A 22,753-nucleotide genomic window follows, 5' to 3' on the forward strand; every position below is an offset into this window, starting at 1 on the left:
AAAGCCCTGCCCACCGGGGGAGGGGCGGCCCGCACCCCGCCCCGGCGCTCAGCTCGACTCTGTGGCCGAGCCTCTCGGAGAAAGGAAGCCTGCGCGCAGGAGGGAGTGGACGGGGGTTCTTAAAGGAGCCGCGGCCCGCGCCAGCCTGGTCTGCAACCAAGACACCCGCTAGCACTTTGACCTTCACTTTCCGATTGGGGAGTGGTCCAGGGGACGCTCGGTCCAAGAACCGAGAGACGGACGTGGTCGGGATCGGGGTGGACAAGAAGAATCTCCAGGCACAATGCTCCTAGCGGCCAGAGGCTGGGTTGGGGTGAGGTGTATGTTCTGGTTCCCTCTGTGTCCAGGTGGGTCCGTGGCCATATCCCTGCGGAGTACACACACTACCACCAATATGGACGGCCAGGTGCCCGAGAGCTCACTTAAGTGTGACTCCCTCTCTGAAGGGACTAGAATACATCATTCTTGTTTCAAATAGGTAAGCAAAGAATCAGGGTGGTTATTAAGAGTGTTGTGTGCACCTGCACTAACTTGCTGTTTCCTGTGCATCAGTGATGTTTCTGGACCGCCCGACGGGAGTATATGTATCCTGAGCATATACTTATAACACACAGGGGCCATTTTTTGTAAGGATTTTTTTTTCCTTTTTTCTTGGACTCCTCATGGAGACGGCGCGGGGGAAGGCAAGGAACTGAAGTGCATGCTGCACGTGGGTGCGCCCCACACTGAGCATGCTCCCCCATACACGTGTGACCCGTTTGTGCCCAGCCCCCACCCCTACAGCCGCAAAAGGGCTGTCAGAGCACTCAGCTTATGGAGAGGGCAAAAGCACAGCAGACGGGGTGGAGGGGTAGGGGGCAGCGTGCGCATAGGAGAAGGGGCAGGTCAGTGGTGACATAGTTAAGGGAGAGTTCCCTGGGCGTCAGGGATTCCTGCTTAATAATAAAACGGAGGTTTGGGGAGAGTCCTTGGATAGGGGTGCCTGAGTGGGTCTGTTTCTCCCAGCAATGTCAGAGCAGCAGTGACTTGTAGGTGGGCAGGCTTCTTCCCTAGGGGGAGACAAGTAATGCTTATGAGTCACACCACCCAAAATACACGCAAAGTTCCATCGCCTTTGCTGCAACCCAGATTGACAAGTTTGTTTGAAATTGCTATCCACAGGATATATTTATAATCTCACCTTTAAAAAAATCTTGCAGACACCACCCCTCCCCCAGCAGCTCAGCAGGTGGGGCTTCTGCCAGCAAAGGGTGGTGGTTATGCCACCCCATGCAGCACTCATACCCAAGAGTCTGTAGGCTTGGTGGCCCCAGCAATGGAGGTGGGAAGCAGTCTGGCAGCTGAAACTGGGCGCGCAGCCCAGGAGCAGTGGCCGCCCGTTCACCCCTGATCGACCCCCAGCTATGGAATTTCATTTATTAAATGTCGAGGCAGCTGCTGGCAGCCCCGTCGCTTGGCTGCCTTTGTTTCTTCGCTGTGTGGGCGCGTCTCGAGCACGTGGCAGCCAGGGCGTTCAGACCAAAGGGAAAGCGACCTGGGCTTCGTATCCGTAGCCGGCCATCTGGTAAAAGGGCAACCTAGCCTCCAAATGCATGCTGGTCTCTCCTTTCTTGGAGTGCGGTGTGCAGGGGAAGAATGATTCACGTCCCCCACCCCGGCCACCCTATCTCCCGATTGGCTCAGGGACTGCCTGGGAGGGGCCCTGGCTCTGACACTCTGTCCAAACTTTGTTGCAGAACCCCCAACCTCACCACAACTAAGCTTGAGAGCTTGAAGATGGGGGTAGAAGGGTTTCTGGGTTCCCCAAAGATGACACCATTCCAAGAACGGAAGAGCTCAAGTGGAATCACACACAAGATTCTGAAAACGATTTAATGAGGAATTGTACAGTACAGGCATTCTCGCGGCCTCTCCTGGCTGCCCCTCCTTTCTCTAGACCCCTCCTCAACTCGGGCTGCAATCACGACACTCTGCTGACCCCTGGCGGTGGAGGTGGGTTGCGGCCCTGGGCTGCAGAGACGCCTGCCGGCTCCTCCCAGGCTGCAGAAAGGGGCGAGGCAGTCTCTCCTCCCTCAGCCCTCCTGGGCCTGGTAAGGCTGGGTGTGCAGGAAGCTGGGGAGAAGACCACACAAAGAAACCCAAGAAGGGCGCAAGGAGTTTGCAAGCTTTTGCTGTCATCTCCCACACAAACACTCTCTAGATTGTTGTTCTAAGTCGGGTTGGCACGGAATTCCTTATTTCTGCCTTGAGGTGGACTAGAGGAAGGCAACATGTTCATATCTACCACATGTCTCCGCCTGGTCGAAGGAGAGAGGCACCGTCTTCAGGGAGTTCATACCCTAAGCTGGGGTAGTATCTAGCCCCAGTTTACAGGTGAGTGGACCGAGAAACTAACTCAGAAGTATAAGCAATTTGCTTAAGATCAAGCAATTGTTACGGTATTTAAACACAACTCTCTTGACATTTTCTCTCCCAAGGCATCTTGGCCTTTTTAACATTTGCAGGTGGCCACCGCAGAGGTCAATTTGACTTTTACCACACTCTTTGCAAGGGATCCTTGTGGAAGCGCTTGTCTGCTCTGATCATCCAGGAAGGAGGCAATCTGGAATCAGTCATTTCCCTTAGGCAGGGACCCACATGGGATGGAGGTGGGGAGTTGCCACCTGCTGCTGTCTTTGCTCAACCTCATCCTGGTTCTTGCTGAGCAATGAAGGGGAAAGACTGTCTCTTTCGCCTCATTAGATATTCTATTTTCCAACGTGATGTGTGGAAGGTGGGGTTTAATTTTTGGAGAGAGCAAAGATTTGAGAAAAAATTTCAGTATCAGATAGATCCCTGGTTGCTTCAGTGACCCTTGGTACTGATGCCCTGCATCTCTCTTAGGGATCACTCTTTAGTCACTAACTTCTAGGAATCCAGATGCCTCCTTACCCTCCCTGGGACCCAAGCTCACTTCTGTAGGCCACAGTCTCCCGCCCCAATTCTTCAGGCCAGACCTCAAAGTCTCCCCCATTTCCTTGCAAAAGGCAAAATGCCAAAGGGTGGAGGCACGCTCCAACCCATCTGGTATCCAAGGGAGGCCTCCGCTTCGGACCGGCCTGACTTTCTGTCCATCCTCCCAGGAAATCAGTTCTAGACAATCTCTGGTCATCCGAAACGCTCGGCGGATCAGGCGGACTACAAGCCCCATGATGCTGCGGGGCCGAGCTGTAACTAGCGGGGCTCCGCGCACCCGGGTCCCCTCCTCTCTTCCCCGCAGCCGCTTGTCCCTCGCCGGCCGCTCGGGCTGAGGGCCGGGCTATGCGGCTTAGGGGAGCCGGAGGGTGCGGGCGCGCGTCCCTGCGGCGGCGTCCCCGGGGCCGGCGCCCCGTGCGCCCCGGCTCCAGCTGTGGGTCTCTGCTCCCTCCGCCGAGAGGCGTCTTTGTGTGCGGGGGTGTGGGAGGGGAGGCGCGAGGCCGCGTGCCGCCGAGTGCCCGCTCCCTCCCAGGGCGGGTGGGGGCTGCTCCGCGCCTCCCGCCGCCGCCTCCCGAGGACGCCCGCCGCCCGCACCACGCCGGGCGCGCCGCCCCCGCCCGCCGCCGCCGCTCGCACATGCCCGAGCCGCAGCCTCTCGAGCAGACAGCGCCGTCCATCTGCCCCGCGGCCCCGGGCCCCGGCTCCCGCGCCGTCCCTCCCCGCGGGCCGGGCGCCGCGGCCCCGGTATGAGGAGCGGGCGATGATCCCCGCCAACGCCTCCGCCAGGAAGGGGCCTGAGGGCAAGTACCCGCTGCACTACCTAGTGTGGCACAACCGCCACCGGGAGCTGGAGAAGGAGGTCCGCGCCGGCCAGGTAGGAGCGCCGTCGGGGACCACGGCCCCGCACGCCCGCGCGGCGTGGGGAGGGGGCGCGGCGCCGCCTGTCCCGCCTCCCCGGCTAGTTTGCAGCGCTTCTTTGTTTGCAGCTGCGGCTTTTGTGCTTGTTGACCCGAGGAGGGTGATGGCAGCAGCCCCTGCCTGCTTCTCCGGTTCCAGGACCGGTGGCCCACACGTGTTCTGGGTCCTCTGAGACTGGTGTGGAAGGACCCTGTGTTTTTTTCCGTTGGGGCTTGAAGGGATTACAGGGAGGGGTTGTCGGTTCTGTCTGTGCTCCATGTGGTGGGAGAGTCCACCCCACTCAATCTAGGCGCGACGTCTCCGCATGAATGTGCAGAGATGGGAAAGGCCTGCGTGGGGAGGGGGCCCCCCCACACAAGATCGGGGGACAAGCTGTGTGGCACCCTCAGGCATTCCAGCCCCACCCAGTGCCCTCTCACTTCCTAGTGAACCAGATCTCTGTTTGTTTAGAGTGGACACAACCCATGGGTGCTTCAGATCCCAGCCCTGACTGAGGAGCCAGGAGTGAGGAAAGACCCTCTGGGAAGCTCCGGAGGGCCTTGTCCAGGTGCTGAAAGGCGCTCTCCTGCCTTTTGGTGCTAGGGTCTACCTTCTCACCGTGGAGGAAGCTAGGGGGCCACAAGAAAGACTTGAGGTCCTGCCCAGAACGGGGGTTCCCTGCTTTCTGCCAGTCAGAGAAACCTGTGGGTCAGACAGCTTTGGGCTGGGCAGTGACTTCAAAGAAGCCTGGGAGAAGTGGTAGTGCATGCCTGCAGTCTCAGCACCAGGGAGGCAGAGGCAGGAGGATTGTCACACGTGTAAGGTCAGCTGCTGTACTTTACGTTCCAGAGCAGTCAGGGTTACATAGTGAAATCCTGGACCTGAAAACCAAACCAAGCAGGAAGCCCGGGGAATGGTTTCTTGGTCATTCTTCGGGACAAAGGTGGTGCAAGTCACTAATAGTCCTCAATTTTGCTCTTGCCACCCTGACAACTAACAAAGCAACATTACCCCCCCACCCCCTCAGGCGAAGCAGTGGGCAGAGCGGGGTCCAGGCTACCCTGGGTTGCTTAAAGATTCAGATGTGCAGGCTTGATTAGGGACCAAAACTTAGCGGCTGTAGGTCACTTTCCGCTATCATGAAAACCTGTCTAATTCCCGAGGGAAGGGTCCGAGGCTGTACATGAGACTGTGAAGCAGAGAAGGCTGGACCATCTGACATTCACTCCGAGCCTCCAGATCCAGCATTTAGCTCTGCATTGTATCCCATTTAATAATAAAACAACCTGGGCCTGCAAACCTCTGAGCTGGCCTAGGGGTTCACTTCCTTTCTGCCTCTGCTTCTACAAGGTCTCCCCAAGTTAGTTTGTCTGTCATAAAGGCTTTGTAAAGACAGGAGGTCAGATAGACTGGGAACGCAAATACAAGGTACCACAGCCTGCCCTGGAGGAGACTGGGTTCTGGGATTGCAGTGTGTGGACGGAACACAGGGCGTAGAGATCCAAGCCTGTGTTCTCTGGCTGTTCTTCACTTCCCTTGCCTGAGGAAGTCCCTAAAGATCTAGGGATTGTTAGAAGGCTAGAAACTGAATCCTCAGAATGTCTCAGCTCCACTCCCTTATCCTAAGGGTGTGGGTGGTCCTTTCCCTAAACTAGAGAGGGGTGGAATTTTTCAGAAAAGGGATTTTTTTTTGTTTTGTTTTTTGTTTTTTTCATCAAGACCTCTGCTGACAGACCTCAAGTCAGCCATCTTGCTGGAGAGGTTGGGCTGGGGAGCAGCTGCAGGTCATGGTGGCCAGGGCTGTTTAGACGTTCCTCTCAAGCTCCCTCCAACAGCTGTAGTTAGCTAGGTACCATGTTCACCTTCTTCTGGCCCTGGTGAGTTAATGTCACATTGAAATGGACACCAGCCTGCTTGTTCTTGATCCAAGCCAGGAGAATATAGGGCACCAGTTACATTAACTCTTGTTCATCCATGGGGAGTCCAAGGTATTCTTCCCTCCAGAATGCCAGAAAGCAGCATGCCAGTCAGCCTTGATGGGTGAGTCCCTAACCCCAGGGCTGACCCAGAGTGACACTTGTATTCAAATGTGCACTGTCTCATCTTTGGGGCATTACGATATCTTCTCAGGGGACAAACCTGGGGGTGAGTCACCTGAGGGCATTATAACACTCCTGAAGACTCTTAGCATCCAGATGGTGTGTGGGGGTCCCTGACCTCAAGAGCTCCTGGCACAAGCCACCATAGAAACCCGCCAGGCTTTCCTCAAGCACTTGGCAGCCGGGTCTCCTTGGTCCTTGCTTGGCATAGCTGTCTTTGCCTTGCTCCAACAAAGGCCTGCAGAGGCCTCCCGTGGCAGGCCTGCCTGGCAATGCTGGCTGGCTGAGTAGGGCCGAGCAGAGAGCTTTCAGAGTGGCTCAGCTACTGGAGGCTCTTCTGGGAGTGGTGAGCAGTTAGGAGGTGCTGGGCATTGAAGGAACCTAGCTGGAGCCTGGCGCCCTGCCAGCAGGAGAGCTGCTGGTTAGACGCAGTTTATGTCACTTCTCTTTAGCCTGGCATGGCCCAGGTTCTGGAGCCGTGAGTTCCTTCGGGGTGAGGGGGCAGGGATGGTCGTGGGAAGAGGATTGTTCTCCTCGCAGGGGGGATTCTGAAGGGGGTCCTGCTATGGCCTTGGGAACCATTGGGTTCTGTTTGTTTTTCTGGGGCTGCCTCGTCATGGCCCTTTGTCCTGCTTTTTCCATCCATCTTTCCCACTTAGAGCTCAGTGAGATAGGGTTGTGGGGCACTACTAAAAATACCAGTTATAGGGGCGGGGGAGAAGACTCAGTGGCTAAGAGCGCTGGCTGCTTCTCCAGAGGACCTGGGTTCAATTCCCAGCACTTATATGGCAGCTCACAACTGTCTGTAACTCAAGTTCCAAGGCATCCAAAACCCTCCCACAGACAAACATACGGACAAAACACCAATGCATGTGAATAAAAAAAGTACCAGTGATGATGGGAACCCTGGGGGAACACCTAGTATCTGGCTCAGTCCTGGGTGTGGGCTAACACCAGTTAGTAAGCCAGGAAGATCAGCAGAGAGAGGCCCAAACCTCGAAATCATACAAGCATTCAAATCAATGAGTTCTGGGATGGGAGGAAGGAAGGGTCCCAAAGGGACAGAAGGGTGGAGAGTCAGTCCCCATATCCTCCATTCTCACCCCCTACCCTCCTACATCCCCCACCCCCACCCCGCCACAGTCTTCCATGCACTCTGAGGAAATACCCTCAACCCTCATCTCCCTTGAGAAAGCTCAGGCATGCCTGTCCCTATGCCCCATGTTAGGTGGCAGCTCTCAGAAGCAATGACTAAATCAGACTCCAGCCATTTTTCCTAGGGCTGGGAAGGAGGGGTGGGTGGGCAGCAGGAGAGAGGGAGGAGGCACCATGGCCAAGGCGCGTCAGGCTCCCGCCCTTCTCGGTGCCCAGACTTACTGTATATTTGGCAAGTGTTTTTAAGGCTTGACTTGACAAACGGTTCCTGTCCATGCTGAAAGAGTTTGAAAAACACCCTGCTAGCGCGTGTGGGTGTTTAGACGAGCGTGCCATTACCAAGCACACGTTACACAAGTGAACTCCTGCAGGGCTGGGGAGCAGCTAGGCACACCTGTGCCTGTGCAGTTAAGGGTGCACAGGCTCTGGTGTGGGGGTAGGACGAGCACACTGTCTTCTGGAACCTGTGCATACCAGGGGTGGAGGCCGGGAAGCTTCTGCCCAGGGAGTCCCAGCCCTTAAATCTACAGACTTCTGCTTTGATTCCCTCTGAGCCTGCTGGGTCCAGGAGGCTCTACTCTCTCTGTGGGGAGGGCGGGTGTTGGGTTTCATGGAAACCTTTTCATTGCAGCAATTAAACAAACAGCTGTGAGCTTTTGCAGACAAAATTAATAAATTCTCCCACCTGGGTCCAGGGCAAAGTGTGGCCTGGGCTGTAGGCCCTGCTCTGAATCGGAGGCGAGGGCTGCTTTAGGGTCTGGGTGGGCCCTGGAGTCAGTGTTGCCTGAGGGCAGATGCTGGGAACTGGGAGTGGGGTTGGGGGTGTGGGGGTGGGAAAGGCATCCACCTTGCAGGAGGTCTAGTCTGCAGGAGAGCTGAGGCTCCCAGGGGCCCTGGGGCCAGGCAGCCCTACCTGCTAATCAGTTCCCTGGGGCCTTGTTAGCTACCCTAGCAAGGGCATCCAGGGAAGGGTGGGGGACTCCTAGCAGCTCACCTGCAACCCTGGTGGAAGTACCTGTTGGATTGTTTTAAGAATGTATTCTCCTTTTGAAAAAAAATTACTACTAGTTGGAGAGATAGTTCAGTGCTTAAGAGGACTTGCTGCTCTTGTAGAGGACCTGCGTTCAGTTACCCCCCCCCCCCCCCACAAAACCGGCACATGGTAACTCACAACCATCTATAAGCAGTTCCTGGGACCCAGTGCCCTTTTCTGGCTTTCGGCACAGGCACCAAGCATACACATAGTACCCAGACATACATGTAGGAAAAACATCCCTGACATATAAAGTAAAAAACAAAGAAAAAGAAAAATTTAGCTTGGCAGTGGTGGTGTGAGCCCGAGACCAGCCTGATCTACAGAGCAAGTTCTAGGACAGCCAGGGCTACACAGAGAAACCTAGTCCTGAAAAACAAAAGCAAAAAAAGAAAAAAAAATTATGACACTCATCTATATGAGTGTATGTGTGCACACATGCAAAGAACATGCTACCACAGATGTCAAGTTCTGAGCTGGTCTGTGTTTTGAAACCGTGTTTCAGTCAGTGTATTTTTATGCCTCTGTGTGTGTGTGTGTGTAGCAGTGCTAGCACACCTGACCTTGAGATTGTCTTTAAAAAAAAAGATTTATTTTTATTTGTGTGTGTCTGCCATTCTGGGAGGACAAACTCTGGGAAGCCAGAAGACATATCAGACCTTGGAGCTGGACTTCCGGCATTGTGTGCTGCCTGATGTGGGTGTTGGTCTTCATGGTAGGACGGTAGCAGCGTGAGCCACTGGGCTGTCTCTCATGCACCCAAATGTCTTATTTTTGACAAGTGTATTCATTTCCATGGCTTAAAATATTTAGTTGTTTATAGGAGTTTTTTTTTAAGTTAAAATATTTATTTTATTTAAAATTGTATGTCTGGGACTGGAGAGATGGCTCAACAGTTAACAGCACTGGCTGCTCTTCCAGCGGTCCTGAGTTCAATTCCCAGCACCCACATGGTGGCTCACAACCATCTGTAATGGGATCTGATGCCCTCTTCTGGTGTGTCTGAAGACAGCTGCAGTGTACTCACATACATGAAATAAATAAATAAATCTTAAAATTGTGTGTCTGCATGTGTGTATGTGCCATGAGTGCAGGTGTCTGAGGAGGCGGGAACTCTGTGGGACCCTCTGGGGCTGGAGGGACGGGGCGTGAGGTGCACAGTCTAGTGCTAGCCTCCAGAGCAGCGAGCACTTTGAGCACCGAGCTGTCTTCCCAGCTCTTGGGTTTCAGCTGAGATGGCTTCCCGTCTTCCACTACCTGCCTCATGTGTGTAATTATAAATACTTCCTGAAGTACTGCTCTTGGTTTATCACTCTCAGGCTTTATTATTATTATTATTATTATTTTCTCTTGACCCTCAATGTAGTCATCTGCACATTTATTTAACAAATGTGCATTAGCCACTGGCTACATGCCAGATGCTGCCCAGGGCCTGGGAAGCCATTGAAGAGCAAAATCGTCCAGATCCAGCCTTGCAGAGCCTGGGTGAGGGAAACTGAGAGTAAACAGGCCTGGGGTGCTGCAGAGATGGAGACAGGATAAGGGGCAGCGGAGAGATAAGCAGCAACTGTCACCTCAGGTTGCTTGTCAGGGCAGACTAATCTAAGGATGTGACATTTGGTGGCAACCAGAAGTGAGAGAGAAAGGCTCTATAGATACGCGGTTTGTTTGTGTTGCCATGACAGAATTCCTGATGGCTCAGGGATGTGGCCCTGTGGTACAGCACTTGCCTAGCAGACAGCAAGACATATCCTGGGTTGGATCCCCCACACCACCAAAACCCTTTAGCATAACTGACGACTTCACAAGGAAAAGCTGTCCTTGTAGGTCGCAGTAGCTCTTAACTCTAGGAGCTGAAAAGGTCAAAGGGAAGAGTTCAAAGAGCACAGAGGCAGCATCTGGCCCTGATCACCTGGCTGTGTCACAGTGTGATGAATAAATCAGGGCATCAGAAGGAGCCCAGGGGTGGGAAAGGGCCAAGAGCCAGGAAGCTGAAGTCACCTTGTAGTGACCAATTCACTGATTCAGAATTCACCTGACCTGCTCTTATGAGCCTGTCCTTCCCAGGGGCGGCCATGCCTGAATCACCTCCCTTTGGGCCCGAGGCTCTCAGAGATCTGTGGCTCTCTGTCCTGCTGTATGCGCTTCCAGCACACAAACCTTTGTGGGGGACAAATCATAATATTGGGGTACCAAAGGATCATTTCTAAGATGACAAAGAAGGCTGGTAATAGGATTGAGGGTGGGAAGGGTAAGCAGGTAAATGAGTTGCAGAAGCCCAGGGCGAGGGTTCTACACTAGCACACAAAACCCACTGGGAAGGTTTGTGCTAAAGCATATCAAGGCCTGAGTTTATTTTATTTCATTCCTTTTATTTTTCTTATTTTATGTCTATGAGTGTTTTGCCTGCCTGTACGTATGTGTATCACATACATGCCTGGCATCCTCGGAGGTCAGAGGAGAGCATCAGATCCACTGGAACTGGAGTTAACTGGTTATTGTGAGATACCATGTGGGTGCTGGGAACTAAATGTGGCTCCTCTACAAGGGCACCTCATGCTCTTAACTACTGAGCTGCCTCTCTGCTTTCCCCAGGTTCAGTTTGGCTTGGTCATGTGGAGGCACGAGGGAGGCAATGTGGGCAGTGAGGGGGGCACTGAGGTGCCACGTGACGGGAGTCTGGGAGCAGTGTGGTCGCCTGGGTGCTGGGAACTGATGGGCTTCTAGGTCTACTTTGAAGGTTGAGCCTACAGGTCATGCTAACGGGTTGGTTAAATATGGAGGGTGAAGGAAAGAGAGGACATAAGTGTCAATGAAGGGAAGGTTCTAGAGGTGGGGTCGCTCAGTGGTAAGCGTGCATTTTTCACACCCAAAGCCTTACTACAATAAGGGGGTGAAGGGAGAGGGGGGACAGGTTTTTATTTTTAAAAGTTTAATCTCTCTCTCTCTCTCTTTCTGTGGGGTGGGGTGATGAGTATGTCACTGTACACGTGTCGAGGTCAGAGGACAATTTTGGAAATCAGTTCTCTCCCTTCAGCATGCAGGTCCCTGAGATCAACCTTGTGATTGGGTTTGGTGGCAGGTGCCTTTCCCTGCAGAGGCCGTCTCGCAGACTTTCCGCAAGCTTGTGCCTGTGCCGTTTGTTTTAACCTGAATATGCAGTGAAGTGCGTAGCTGCCCACTGGGAGAGGAGCCAGGGCAGCTGTGCAGGGATGGAGCACAGCAGGGATGCTTCTGAAGTGAGCACGGGCAGGGAGCAAAGACCCAAGTCACAGGAGGCTAGGGGCTCTCAGTCTGGGAGCTCAGTCATTTCCCATCTTTTCCTGAGGGTGCATGGTGCTGCCCCCACCAAGTTCCTTCCACTGCCTGCAGAGGCAGCCCCCCATCCCCCACACCCATAGCATTCCATTGTCTATTTGGGTTGGTTTCACAGTGGGCACTTTGTCTCCAGTGTCTAGTTCCATGTGGTTGCAGGGATACATGTGAGAATGAGGCCTGGAGCTCATTGACACATAGGACAACTGGGCGCTAAGCTACTTATCCATCATAGGAACCCCAAACATCTCTATTCAGAGCTCACTGGGGCCTTCACTTCCGCCAAGGAAGAACTCTACCTTACATGGGTGGAGGGGTGGGGAGGCAGAGAGAAGACATAGCTTCGTTCTGGCTGCTGGCAGCTCTGGATCCAGTGGAAGGGGCACCAGTGTTGTGCCCCACAACTTGTACTTTGCTGTGGCCAGTGTCCCCAAGTGCAGCACACTCTTGCTGATGAGCTTGGGGTGACCTGGCTTGCTATTCTGGTTCCCACCACCGCTGTGGACACTGGCTTCCTCTGTTACACTAAAGTCACAAGTGATCCTCAGCCACGGTCCATCTTCTGATTCTCATCTGCTGACATCTCTTTATTCTTGTGGGTTTTAAATATTTTATTGACATTCTTATACTTGCAAATGTAACATTTTTGGTGTTCTCCACTCCTTTGTATAGATCCATGTCTCCATCTGGTATCATTTTCTTCCCACCTGACTGTTTTCCACACATCTTCTGGTAGCCTGTTCTCTTAGCTGTGGCCCGCCACAGAGTCTCCATTTCCCCTCCATTTTGGAAGGGTATTTTCATTAGGTATAGAGTTTACAGGAGTCTTCCTTTCCTCCACTGTGAGCTTTCACTGCTGCCTTTGGGTTTGTATCCCTTCCACTGAGAAGTAAGAGGGAGATGCTTTCTGTTTGCCCCTCTGATCCAGGCCTTCTTTATGCTGTTACAGGTTTCCTGTTAGTGCCTTCTCGGTGTCTGACTGGTGGTGAGGGGCCTGGCATCAGCTGACTATGGGGTCATTGTGTTTCTTGGTTCTGTAGGTTTATCTTCATAGTCATTTCCACAACAAATTGCCCCCAAAATGGATGAGTCAAAACAAAAACTTACAGTTGAGTGTAGGAACACACGCCTTTGATCCCAGCACTTGGGAGACAGAGGCAGGTGGAGCTCTGTGTTTTCAAGGCCAGCCTGGTCTACAAAGTGAGATCCAGGATAGCCAGGGCTACATAGTGAGACCACGTGTTGAAAAACAAAAGACAATGGGCTGGAGAGATGGCTCAGCAGTTAAGAACACTGACTGCTCTTCTGAAGATCCTGAGTTCAAATCCCAGCAACCACATGGTGGCTCACAACCATCCATAGTGAGATCTGATGCCCATTTCTGGGGTTTCTGAAGACAGCTACAGTGTACTTACATATAAATAAATCTTAAAAAAGGAAAAACAAAAACAAAAACCCCAAGACAAAAGGCCCAAAATTTACTCTCTCAGAACTCTCAAGTGTCAGTAAGAGGCACGTGCCTTCTACGTCTCTAGAGAAGACCCTCTCCCTGCCTGTCCAGCTTCCTGTAGCACCAGGCACCCATTGCCTGTGGCTGCATAGCCTTTGTCATTTCTGTGTGTTCTACAAAGGCATTAGTCATTAGATTCTGGAGCCATCATGGCAATTTAAGGTGATGTCACCTAGAGGTCCTTGGCACAGGTCTACAGATGTCAAGCTGGGTGTGGTAGCACAGGTTTATAATCCCAGTACTTGGGAGGCTGAGGTAAGAGCATCAGGGATCCAAGACTAGCTTTAGTGCCCTCCTGAGTTCAAGGCCAGCTAAGACTGTGTCTTAACTCCTCCCACCTACAATAACAACCAGCTGAGGAGGGGGAAGGGGGAGACCAGCTTGGGCTTCATAGCACGAGCTCACTCAGAAAACATCAAAAGAAAACTCCCCAAATCTCCAACTTGACCATATTGCACCACTATCTAATTTCTGAGTGTCTATTGAATGTTCTTTCCTCTTGATTACAGACCATATTTTCCATGACATGTGAAATAATTTTTGAAGGGTGGTTGTTTTTTTTAATGACATTGAGTTTATATTTAATAAAGGCATTTAATATAGGTTTAAATATGAGAGTTTTTTTTGTTGTTGTTGTTTTGTTTTGTTTTTTTCTGGTTTTTTGAACTTGTTTTTTTCGAGACAGGGTTCTCTGTATAGCCCTGGCTGTCCTGGAACTCACTCTGTAGACCAGACTGCCCTCAAACTCAGAAATCCACCTGCCTCTGCCCCCCAGAGTGCTGGGATTACAGGTGTGTGCCACCACCGCCCGGCCTAAATATGAGAGTTAAGAGAAAGAGAGGCACTTTGCAGAAAGTAAGACACACCAGAGAGCATTCATGGTTGGTTTTGGAGACAGTCTCCTTAGGCAGTCCAGGCTGTTTGAATGTTACCTTTGCCTCCTGTCTGTTGGGATTACAGGTCTGAGCCACCATATCCTGTATTATATACCACCTAGTAAGTTTTGACTGGATGTTGGACATGCAGATACATATTAAATACCTAAATTTTGTCTTCCTTTAAAAAGTAGTGGTTCTCAACCTTCCTAATGCTGCAACCTTTTAATAAAGCTCCTTGTGTTGTTGGACTCCAAACATATAAAATCATTTTGCTGCTATTTCATAGCTGTAATTATGCTACTGTTATGATTCACAATGTAAATATCTGATATGCAGGATATCTGATATGCAACTCCCTAAAGAGTCTCAACCTCCTGGTTGAGTGAGAATCACTGCTTTAAAGAATTTTAGACCTCCTTTTAGCAAATTATTTGCAAATGAGTGTGACCCTTTGGATGCTAACTCTTAATCTGTTTGAGTGACTCCAGGTTAGCCTTTTCCCTAGGACAGTTTATCCCTGCTCTGAAGGGTCACAGAACATCTGGAGTCTGCTAAATAGATGGGGAAATCAACACTCTTCCTAGCGGGCTTGAGCATGAATCGTTCTCAGTGAGCTTTGTTCGCTTATCTGTTTTGTAGAATCTTGTAGTTTTACTGTGCACATGTGAGGTTTGGTAGAATCAGGGAAGACTCAGAGGAGGAGCCCCTGTGCAAAGGAGCAGCCCCCCTCTCTCCTCCCTCCCCTCCCCCACCATTCCTCCCAGCTTCCTCCAGGCCCTGCTTTTCCAGGACTTTGCATCTTTTTGCTTCGCCTTCTTTGGATTCCTGTCTGTTTCCACATCTGCTGACAGTCCTCCTCCCTGAGCAGCAACCTAGGATATTCCTACAGGCAGAGGTCCTGGGAAGCCACCAGGCTAGGGGTCCCAGTCAGAGACACCTGTTGTCAACTGTCTAAAAACAATTACTTCCTGTATTTTGAAGTGACAGTGACCCTGTCCACGGTCAGTATAGCCTTGTCCCTTCACCTTGGTTGGGAGAGAAGCCCTTTAGTGTGGTTTTGGAAAGGCATTGGCAAGCATATGGTCAGCTCACTGAATTTAACTAGAAGTTAGAAATATTTAAATATTTATGTTTCACACATATGCTTTTTTTAAAGACTTATTTATTATTATATGTAAGTACACTGTAGCTGCCTTTAGATACACCAGAAGAGGACATCAGATCTTATTACGGATGGTTGTGAGCCACCATGTGGTTGCTGGGATTTGAACTCAGGACCTTCGGAAGAGCAGTCAGTGCTCTTAACCACTGAGTCATCTCTCTAGCCTACACATATGCTTTTTACAACACAATATAGTTTCATGTAGTGGAATATCATTCCTGAAGTCATAGGATTTATGCAACATGTTGATGCATGAGCCGTAGGGCATCCCACAGGGCTCTGAAGCTGTGCAGTGAACGCACTCTTTCAGCACTGCCGCGATGAAAGAGGGAGTTGTTAAACACTATGTAGTGCAGGGTAGCCTTGAACTCATGATCTTCCTGCTTCAGCCTTCCCAGAGCTGGGATTATGGGTATGTGTACTATCTGCCGGGTAGGTATTGTCCTAGCTGTTTGCCAACTAATGCTCAGTGGCTGCCAAGCCTGTAAATTGGTGGCACTTCTTGACACTACCAGCTGAGACCACTAGACAGGTTTCACCATAGGCATCCTCCTTGACTAATAGCACCTTTGGATGGACCACCATTCAGTCTCTGCCGTGCTTTCCACAGGGGGGGCCCACGATACCAGGTAGATAACTAACACGACCTGGGGCCCTAGTGGACAGGAAGGAAAGGCCCTGCCTCCCCCGCTCCCCCAGCGTCCCCTCTTCCTTGTCTCCTGTGCCTCTCTCCACTCACCGGACATAGCTCATCATGTTGGTCACTCTCGTGGCCTAGTGAGCCGGACCAGGTGACATAGACAGAGAGCTGCGGCCAGCTTAGGTCCATGTCAGGTTTCTCCAAGTAACCAGGGCTCCACCTCCACTTCTTCTGCAGGCGGACATCGAACAACTAGATCCCCGCGGCCGGACTCCTCTGCACCTGGCAACTACCCTGGGGCACCTGGAATGTGCCCGTGTGCTCTTGGCGCATGGTGCAGATGTGGGCAGGGAGAATCGCAGTGGTTGGACAGGTGGGCACCTTGTTTACCTGAGCCCTGCACCCCTGTCAGCCACTCACCGGAAGTGGGCTAGAGTCTTACCCTGTGATATCACTTCCTCTCCCCCAGTGCTGCAGGAGGCTGTGAGCACCAGGGACCTTGAGCTGGTGCAGCTGGTGCTGCGGTACAGGGACTACCAGCGGGTGGTGAAGCGACTGGCGGGCATCCCCATGCTCTTGGAGAAGCTTCGAAAGGTGAGCCCCGCTCTACCGGCTCTCCACCTCCCTACTGTGGCCCCGTGTCCTGAGTCTAGTGCCACCATAACCCCTTCCTCTGCCTCCCTCCAGGCCCAGGATTTCTATGTGGAGATGAAATGGGAGTTCACAAGCTGGGGTAAGAGGGGCTGAATTTGCCCCGGAGCCTCAGAGCTCACTGTGCCCTCCCTGGGGTGTGGCTCTGTGTGCTGGTCCTTCTCACCTAGCCTCGGCTCTGTGCCAGCTTTCAGCGTCCCAGGTTGCCCCAGATACTATCATGATTCCACTATGATTTCTTTTCCTCTGTAATGGTTTATTTAGTGCCTGTTGTTGGTGTAAAGTGAAGTCCAACAGGCGGGGGTCTTCCCTTGTTCAGTGTGGTATCTCCAGTGCCTGGAATGGTGCCTGGCATGGGTTTGGTGGTAACTACTTGTTGAAAGCTTGGATGAGGTTGAGTGGTATAATGAGTGCACAGGGTACTAGAGACAGCGTGTGAGCCATTCCTGAGCCCAGCCTCGGATGCTCGAATCTCCGTGAGGGGTGGTGGTGGTGAAGGAAGAGCCTCCCTTGTGAGTTCCCTAGTTCTTGTCTGGCTGTACCGCCAGCTCCAACTCCTGTGCCCCAAGCCGGCCCAGGAAACTGAAGTCCTTTCTGACCTTCACTTCCCTTCTGCCCAGTGCCTCTGGTGTCCAAGATCTGCCCTAGTGACACCTACAAAGTGTGGAAGAGTGGGCAGAACCTGAGGGTGGACACCACGCTTCTGGGCTTTGACCATATGACCTGGCAGAGGGGGAATCGCAGCTTTGTCTTCAGGGGTCAAGGTCAGTCAGGCAGGAAGTACAGCAGGGTGGGAGGCAGCGGACAGCCCCAGCCCATCCTGACCCCTGTGCTGTTCCCTGGTGGCAGACACAAGTGCCGTGGTCATGGAGATTGACCATGACCGCCGTGTGGTGTACATGGAGACTCTGGCGCTGGCCGGGCAGGACCGGGAGTTACTGCTGGCTGCTGCCCAGCCCTCGGAGGAACAGGTGCTGAGCAGGCTTACTGCGCCTGTCGTCACCACACAGCTTGACACCAAGAACATCTCATTTGAGAGGTGAGCTGGCGTAGCCTGGCCGGCCAGAAGCCAGCCCATGGGTCACTCTTTCACCTGGACCACTCTACCTCTGCAGAAACAAGACCGGCATCCTGGGCTGGCGCAGCGAGAAGACAGAGATGGTGAATGGGTACGAGGCCAAGGTGAGCGCTGGGTCGTGCAGCTCGGGCATACTCAACCCTTTCCCCGGCCTGTGGGTGCAGAGGCAGCCCAGTGTGGAGGAAAGGCACAGACACCAGTTTCCCCAGAGAAGGCCGTTTGCAGAGTCCTTAGGATGTTCACATCCAAGGCTGCTGTATGGGGTGCAGAGAAACCTATACCACCGTTTCCTCCTCACAACAGGCAGGTGCTCTTATCCCCACTTTATAGATGTGCACTGAGCTCTCTCCACAGACCTCACTTAATCTTCAGCATCCTACCAGACTGGGGGTGCTGGCTGCTGTCCTGGCCCACAGATGAGGCCATGAGGATCAGAGGGGCTCACTGACCTAGTAGAGGCGTGGACGCACTTACAGTTGACGTGCACAATCATAGGTAGCAGAGCTAGGGATCATATGGCCACCTGACCTGAAGGCCAGGCCTCTAAAAGACTCACTGAGGAGCTGCACCCACCCAGCCCATGATGGATGCAGGAGCTGACACGGGCTTTAAGGCTCTGTACACGGCTCCTCCGTGGTTGGTATGCTCAGAGAGGAGGCCTCCGGTGTCTCGGGTATCACATGCATCTCACTTTTTTTTAAAGATTGATTTATTTTATGTGTATGAGTACGCTGCAGCTGTCTTCAGACACACCAGAAGAGGGCATCAGATCCCATTACTGATGGTTGTGAGCCACCATGTGGGTGCAGGGAGTTGAACTCAGGACCTCTGGAAGAGCAGCAGTGCTCTTAACCGCTGAGCCATCTCTCCAGCCCTGCATCTCACTTTTTAAACTGACTAATTTCTTGTCTTTCCAACTAGAATGTGACTCTCAAAGGAGCAGGGACCGTGTTGGGTTGTTCAGCATTTGTATTCCCGATGTCTGCCTCAATGGCCGGCATTTAACTGCTCTGAAACCTCTGCTAGTCTGGGCTGGGGCTGCAGCGTACTGGTAGGACACTTGCCTAGGGTACCAGGGGCCTTGAGTTCAATCCCAAGCACCATTAAAAAGTTTGTTGAATGACTATAAGTAAATGGATGGATAGTTTACATATATACTTGCCAGCATGCCTAAAGACAGGAAGAGGGGCAGAGGTCCCCTCTAAGACTTTTATTGGTGGGCATGTTTGGAATTCCCTTGAGTGGGCATGAGAACTGCCTCCAAACTTCTTGTCTCCGTCCTTAGGTGTATGGGGCCTCCAATGTGGAGCTCATCACCCGGACACGGACAGAGCATCTTTCAGAACAGCATAAAGGCAAAGTTAAAGGTAATGAGCTGAGGTAAATGGGGAGAGAAGCTGAAGGCCGGGAGGGGCACCTCCCTTCTGGGTGTCCCCAGCATCTCCTGGTAGCCCAGCGCCAGGGTGGCTCAGACAGACAAATGGATTTCAATTCAAATAGCTGTGTAACAAACATACTGCAGAGAGGATCCTGGGGCTCATTTGGGCTCAGTGATTGATTACTAATGTCTGTATTGCATTTCGGAGAGAAATGTCATGCATACCATTTGGAGGCATCTGTCTCCAAACCTGAGTAGAAAAGTCAGGGAACCTTGCCCCGGAATCTGTGCTTGTTTACCTCACACACATGGTTGGGCATCGTTAACCTGTCTCAAGTGGATGCAAGTAATTCCTACCTATACACGAACAAAACCAAGTCATTAATATGGAAATACCTGACGAGAAGCATTCACACACGCTCCCAAGGAGAAGGCTTTGCTGTCCACAGTCACCAACCTAGAGAGTGGAATGTCGGGAAGTTTCTTCGGAGCCTTAAGTATTTTTATTTTTATTGATTGATTGATGAGACAGGTCTCAAATTCTTACTATGTAACCCTGGTCTCAGATTCTTCGTGAACCCAGGCCGGCTTCAAACTCACAGATATCACAAACCTCCTTCCTGCCTCCTGAGTGCTGGCATTAAAGTGCTACCCACCATGCCCGGCTTGGGTGTCCTTTCATTTTACCCGAGCTTGCAGTCCTGAGCTCTGTCCTCAAGAGTCCTCATCATCTTTAGGTGACAGTGGCTAGCAATGTTGGGTGCGAGAGCTCCCCACACCTATACCCCAGGCACCTATGTGTCGGGGCTGCAGTATCCCCTGAGACCCCATGTTCTTTCTAGGCTGTAAGACACCTCTGCAGTCTTTCCTGGGAATTGCTGAGCAGCACGGGGGACCCCAAAATGGGGTGAGCGAATACCAAGGGTTTTGTTGTCTTGAAGGGTAGGGATATGGCTTAGGAGGCTTGGGTGGTACCCTGCTTACCATGACCTGTGTGGAGAAAGCATGTCAGCTGTATGTTGGGAGGGGGAGGGGATGGACTCAGGGACTAAGGACTCCCTCCTGTGTGGTGCAGACCCTGATCACCCAGACTCTGAGCCAAGCCAACCCCCCTGCCATCACTGCAGAGGAATACTTCAACCCCAACTTTGAGCTTGGCAACCGGGCCATGGGCCGACCCATGGAGCTGACCACCAAGACGCAGAAGTGAGGCCCCTGCTCTTTCTGGGGAGGTGTGGACAGGGCAGGGGTCCAAGAGGTTGTAGGAGGCCAAGCTTCCTACAGCTTCCCTTACCCCTTGGGATCTGGGGAACCAGGTTCAAGGCCAAGCTGTGGCTGTGTGAGGAGCATCCCCTGTCCCTGTGTGAGCAGGTGGCTCCAATCATTGACCTCATGGCTGTCAGCAATGCACTGTTTGCCAAGCTCCGGGACTTCATCACGTTGCGCCTGCCTCCTGGCTTCCCAGTCAAGATTGGTAAGTCCCCCACCCCACCATCCCACCCCCTTTTCTCCTCAGCCACTTGCAGAGGATGCGGTTTAGAGGCAATCTGGGCCTAAGGTATGAGGGAGGGGCTAGATGACAGTGCCCAATCGCTTCCTTATCCTCAGAAATCCCGATTTTCCACATCCTCAACGCCCGCATCACCTTCGGGAACCTCAATGGCTGCGATGAGCCAGTGCCCTCGGTGCGAGGGAGCCCCGGCAGCGAGACCCCGTCCCCGGGCAGTGAGTCTTCCAGCGTCAGCAGCTCCAGCTCTACCAGTGAGACTCTCCACTCCCCACAGAGTCCTACCCTTCCCAAGCTCGGCTCCATTTACCCCCCTGACCAAGGGGTGAGCCCAGCCCACACCTGACTCCTGGCCCACGCCTCCAGCCTCCTGCCGTGCCTGTGAGATCTCCCCTGCACTGTTCGAGGCGCCACGGGGCTACAGCGTGCTGGGCGGCCAGCGAGAGGCTGCGACTCGTGACGAAGATGATGACCTGCTGCAGTTTGCCATCCAGCAGAGCCTGCTCGAGGCGGGCAGTGAGTATGACCAGGTGTGTTCCCAATGCCACTCCAAGCCACTGCGTGGGCATGCAGGCAAGCTCAGCTAACAGGCTGTGCCCTTCAGGTCACCATCTGGGAGGCACTAACCAACAGCAAGCCAGGCACCCACCCCATGTCCTATGAAGGCCGCCGACAGGACAGGTCAGTGCCCACGAGGCCAAAGAGAACTTAGAGGTGCTTGTTCCCTCTCCTATCCAAGACCCACATGCACAGAGACCCTCACTAAGCCATCATACTGCACAGTGACACCGGAACCCTACTATGCCCAGAGAAACCTCAGTGCCTTCAACAGGGCTCCACCCGGTATCAAGAACTCGTTATTGAGATGGCTTCTGCCAACCCCCTTTCCTGGTACAGGGTGGGTGGCCAGTGCTCCAGGCATGTGCAGAGATCAGGGACCTAGCTCCCTGGACCTTCAGACCCTCAACAACAGACAGGTTGGCGGGACTTGGGATCTGCCACCACTGGGTGGGGCCAGGACAGCCCAGCGAGACTCATGGCTTCCCCTAGAGGGTGGCAAGCCTGCCCAGCCCTGGGACCTCCATGATGTCTCCTGCCCCGCTTACGAGCAGGTGTCCCAGGTGTGCCGGGAGCGGGGAGCGCTCGACAAATCCTCCCCGCCCCCAGGAGCGCCCCACCCACGCCGCAGCGCCAGCCCATGCGCCCGGCTCCAGTGCCCAGCCCTCGGCCCAGCCCAGGTCCCGGCTCCAGCAGCCACGTGTTCCGGAGCTACGACGAGCAGCTGCGGCTGGCTATGGAGTTGTCAGCTCAGGAGCAGGAGGAGAGGCGGCGGCGAGCGCGCCAGGAGGAGGAAGAGTTGGAGCGGATCCTGCGGCTCTCGCTGACCGAACAGTAGCGCCTCCTGCTGGGACCCTCGCCCACTCCACGCAGGACCCGGGTCTGCGCACCTGCCGAGCGGCTGCTGGAGCCTGGAACCATCGTATTGGGGGTGTAGCAGCGCATCAGACTTGAGATGTCAGGGGTTTGATACAGGCGTGGAGTAACTTTCCAGGCCAGAGCCCTAGAGGCATGGCTGGTCTCCCTGCTCTGCTGTATGGTGACCCCTGATCCGCTTCTCTGGGCTCAGATCTGTCCAAGGGCGGAGGCAGGTGATACTGAAAAGGAAACGCATCCCTGAGAGGAGCATTGTCCCTGTCCCTTGCTCCTTATGGCTGCCCCTTCTTGCTCACTGACCCCTCTCCAGGACACTGTCCCTGAAGCCTTCCGCATCTCAGCTCTTCACCCCTGGGAGGCAGCTGATCGCCCTGCGTGCTGTGTCGCTGCTTTGTCCCAGACACACCAGCGCGTCAAGGGCCCAGCCCCTCCCCACCCCGGCATTTCAGCGTCAAGTGCACTTAGCGGGGTGCCCAGCTCCCCCAGTTCCCACACCTGTCCTGTGTCTCAGGGTGGCCCTAGCTTCTCCTTAGGCAGCCAGGAATTGGGATCCCCATGCTCGCAGCATGTTTTTCTTGAGATCAGGGAGTATGTCTAAGGTCCCCCTAGTTTGGGCAAGGCCTGGTTCCCTCATGGTGCCTTGGGGAATAGGGGCAGCATATTGGCTTGGGGGCAAGCACTAGACCCGACAGAAGAGGGTTGCTGAGGGCCCTGGCGCCACTATCACCACCCACCCCCTCCACCAGTCGCTGCTAGCCCTCTGTGGTTGTGCACCCCTCTTGCCCCCATTCAGGGGCTGACTAACACCCTTTATCCAATGGTGCTAACCCCGGCTCTCCCTGTTCCTCCCTACCCACCTAAAGAAGCACAGGCCCAATGGAGCAGGGGCTGCACCCTTGTCCTGGGCTGCCTTCTGGCTGGCTTCTCTCTGCCAGGGGCTCAGAGGGGGCACAGAAGGGGATCAAGAAAAGAGCAACAAAGCGAAATTGTTCTTCCTCTTCCCCGCCCTGATGCCAGGGGCGCCAGACTGATTCTGAGGCACAAATAAAAAAAGGTTTCAA

General features: G+C 53.4%; 1 protein-coding gene across 8 annotated transcripts; it reads left to right on the forward strand.

Annotated features, from left to right (window-relative positions):
* Positions 1-3,270: 3,270 nt before the first annotated feature.
* Ankrd13b (ankyrin repeat domain 13B) lies at positions 3,271-22,748 on the forward strand. Of its 8 annotated transcripts, none has more exons than XM_052196253.1 (16): positions 3,271-3,829; positions 15,882-16,017; positions 16,114-16,238; positions 16,332-16,377; positions 16,916-17,059; positions 17,145-17,334; positions 17,411-17,477; positions 18,659-18,740; positions 19,594-19,658; positions 19,827-19,957; positions 20,068-20,225; positions 20,360-20,512; positions 20,625-20,788; positions 20,863-20,943; positions 21,068-21,235; positions 21,371-21,738. In XM_052196253.1, the coding sequence occupies exons 1-16, from the start codon at positions 3,716-3,718 to the stop codon at positions 21,641-21,643; spliced, it is 2,097 nt and encodes a 698-aa protein (XP_052052213.1). In that variant the 5' UTR covers positions 3,271-3,715; the 3' UTR covers positions 21,644-21,738. The 8 variants fall into 8 exon arrangements, with proteins under 8 accessions (XP_052052213.1, XP_052052207.1, XP_052052208.1 ...); XM_052196252.1 differs by having other exon boundaries at positions 3,491-3,829; positions 20,863-20,939; positions 21,156-21,235; positions 21,371-21,388; XM_052196251.1 differs by having other exon boundaries at positions 3,492-3,829; positions 20,863-20,939; positions 21,156-21,235; positions 21,426-21,510.
* The last annotated feature ends 5 nt before the right edge of the window (positions 22,749-22,753 follow it).

This window comes from Apodemus sylvaticus, chromosome 10 (genome assembly GCF_947179515.1).
Source record: "Apodemus sylvaticus chromosome 10, mApoSyl1.1, whole genome shotgun sequence".
NCBI lineage: Eukaryota > Metazoa > Chordata > Mammalia > Rodentia > Muridae > Apodemus > Apodemus sylvaticus.

Coding starts and splice junctions, on each gene's coding strand:
- Ankrd13b (XM_052196253.1), top strand. CDS start 3,716: ATGATCCCCGCCAACGCCTCCGCCAGGAAGGGGCCTGAGGGCAAGTAC. Junction 16,018..16,113: donor GAATCGCAGTGGTTGGACAG/GTGGGCACCTTG, acceptor CCTCTCCCCCAG/TGCTGCAGGAGGCTGTGAGC. Junction 21,236..21,370: donor AGACCCTCAACAACAGACAG/GTTGGCGGGACT, acceptor GCTTACGAGCAG/GTGTCCCAGGTGTGCCGGGA.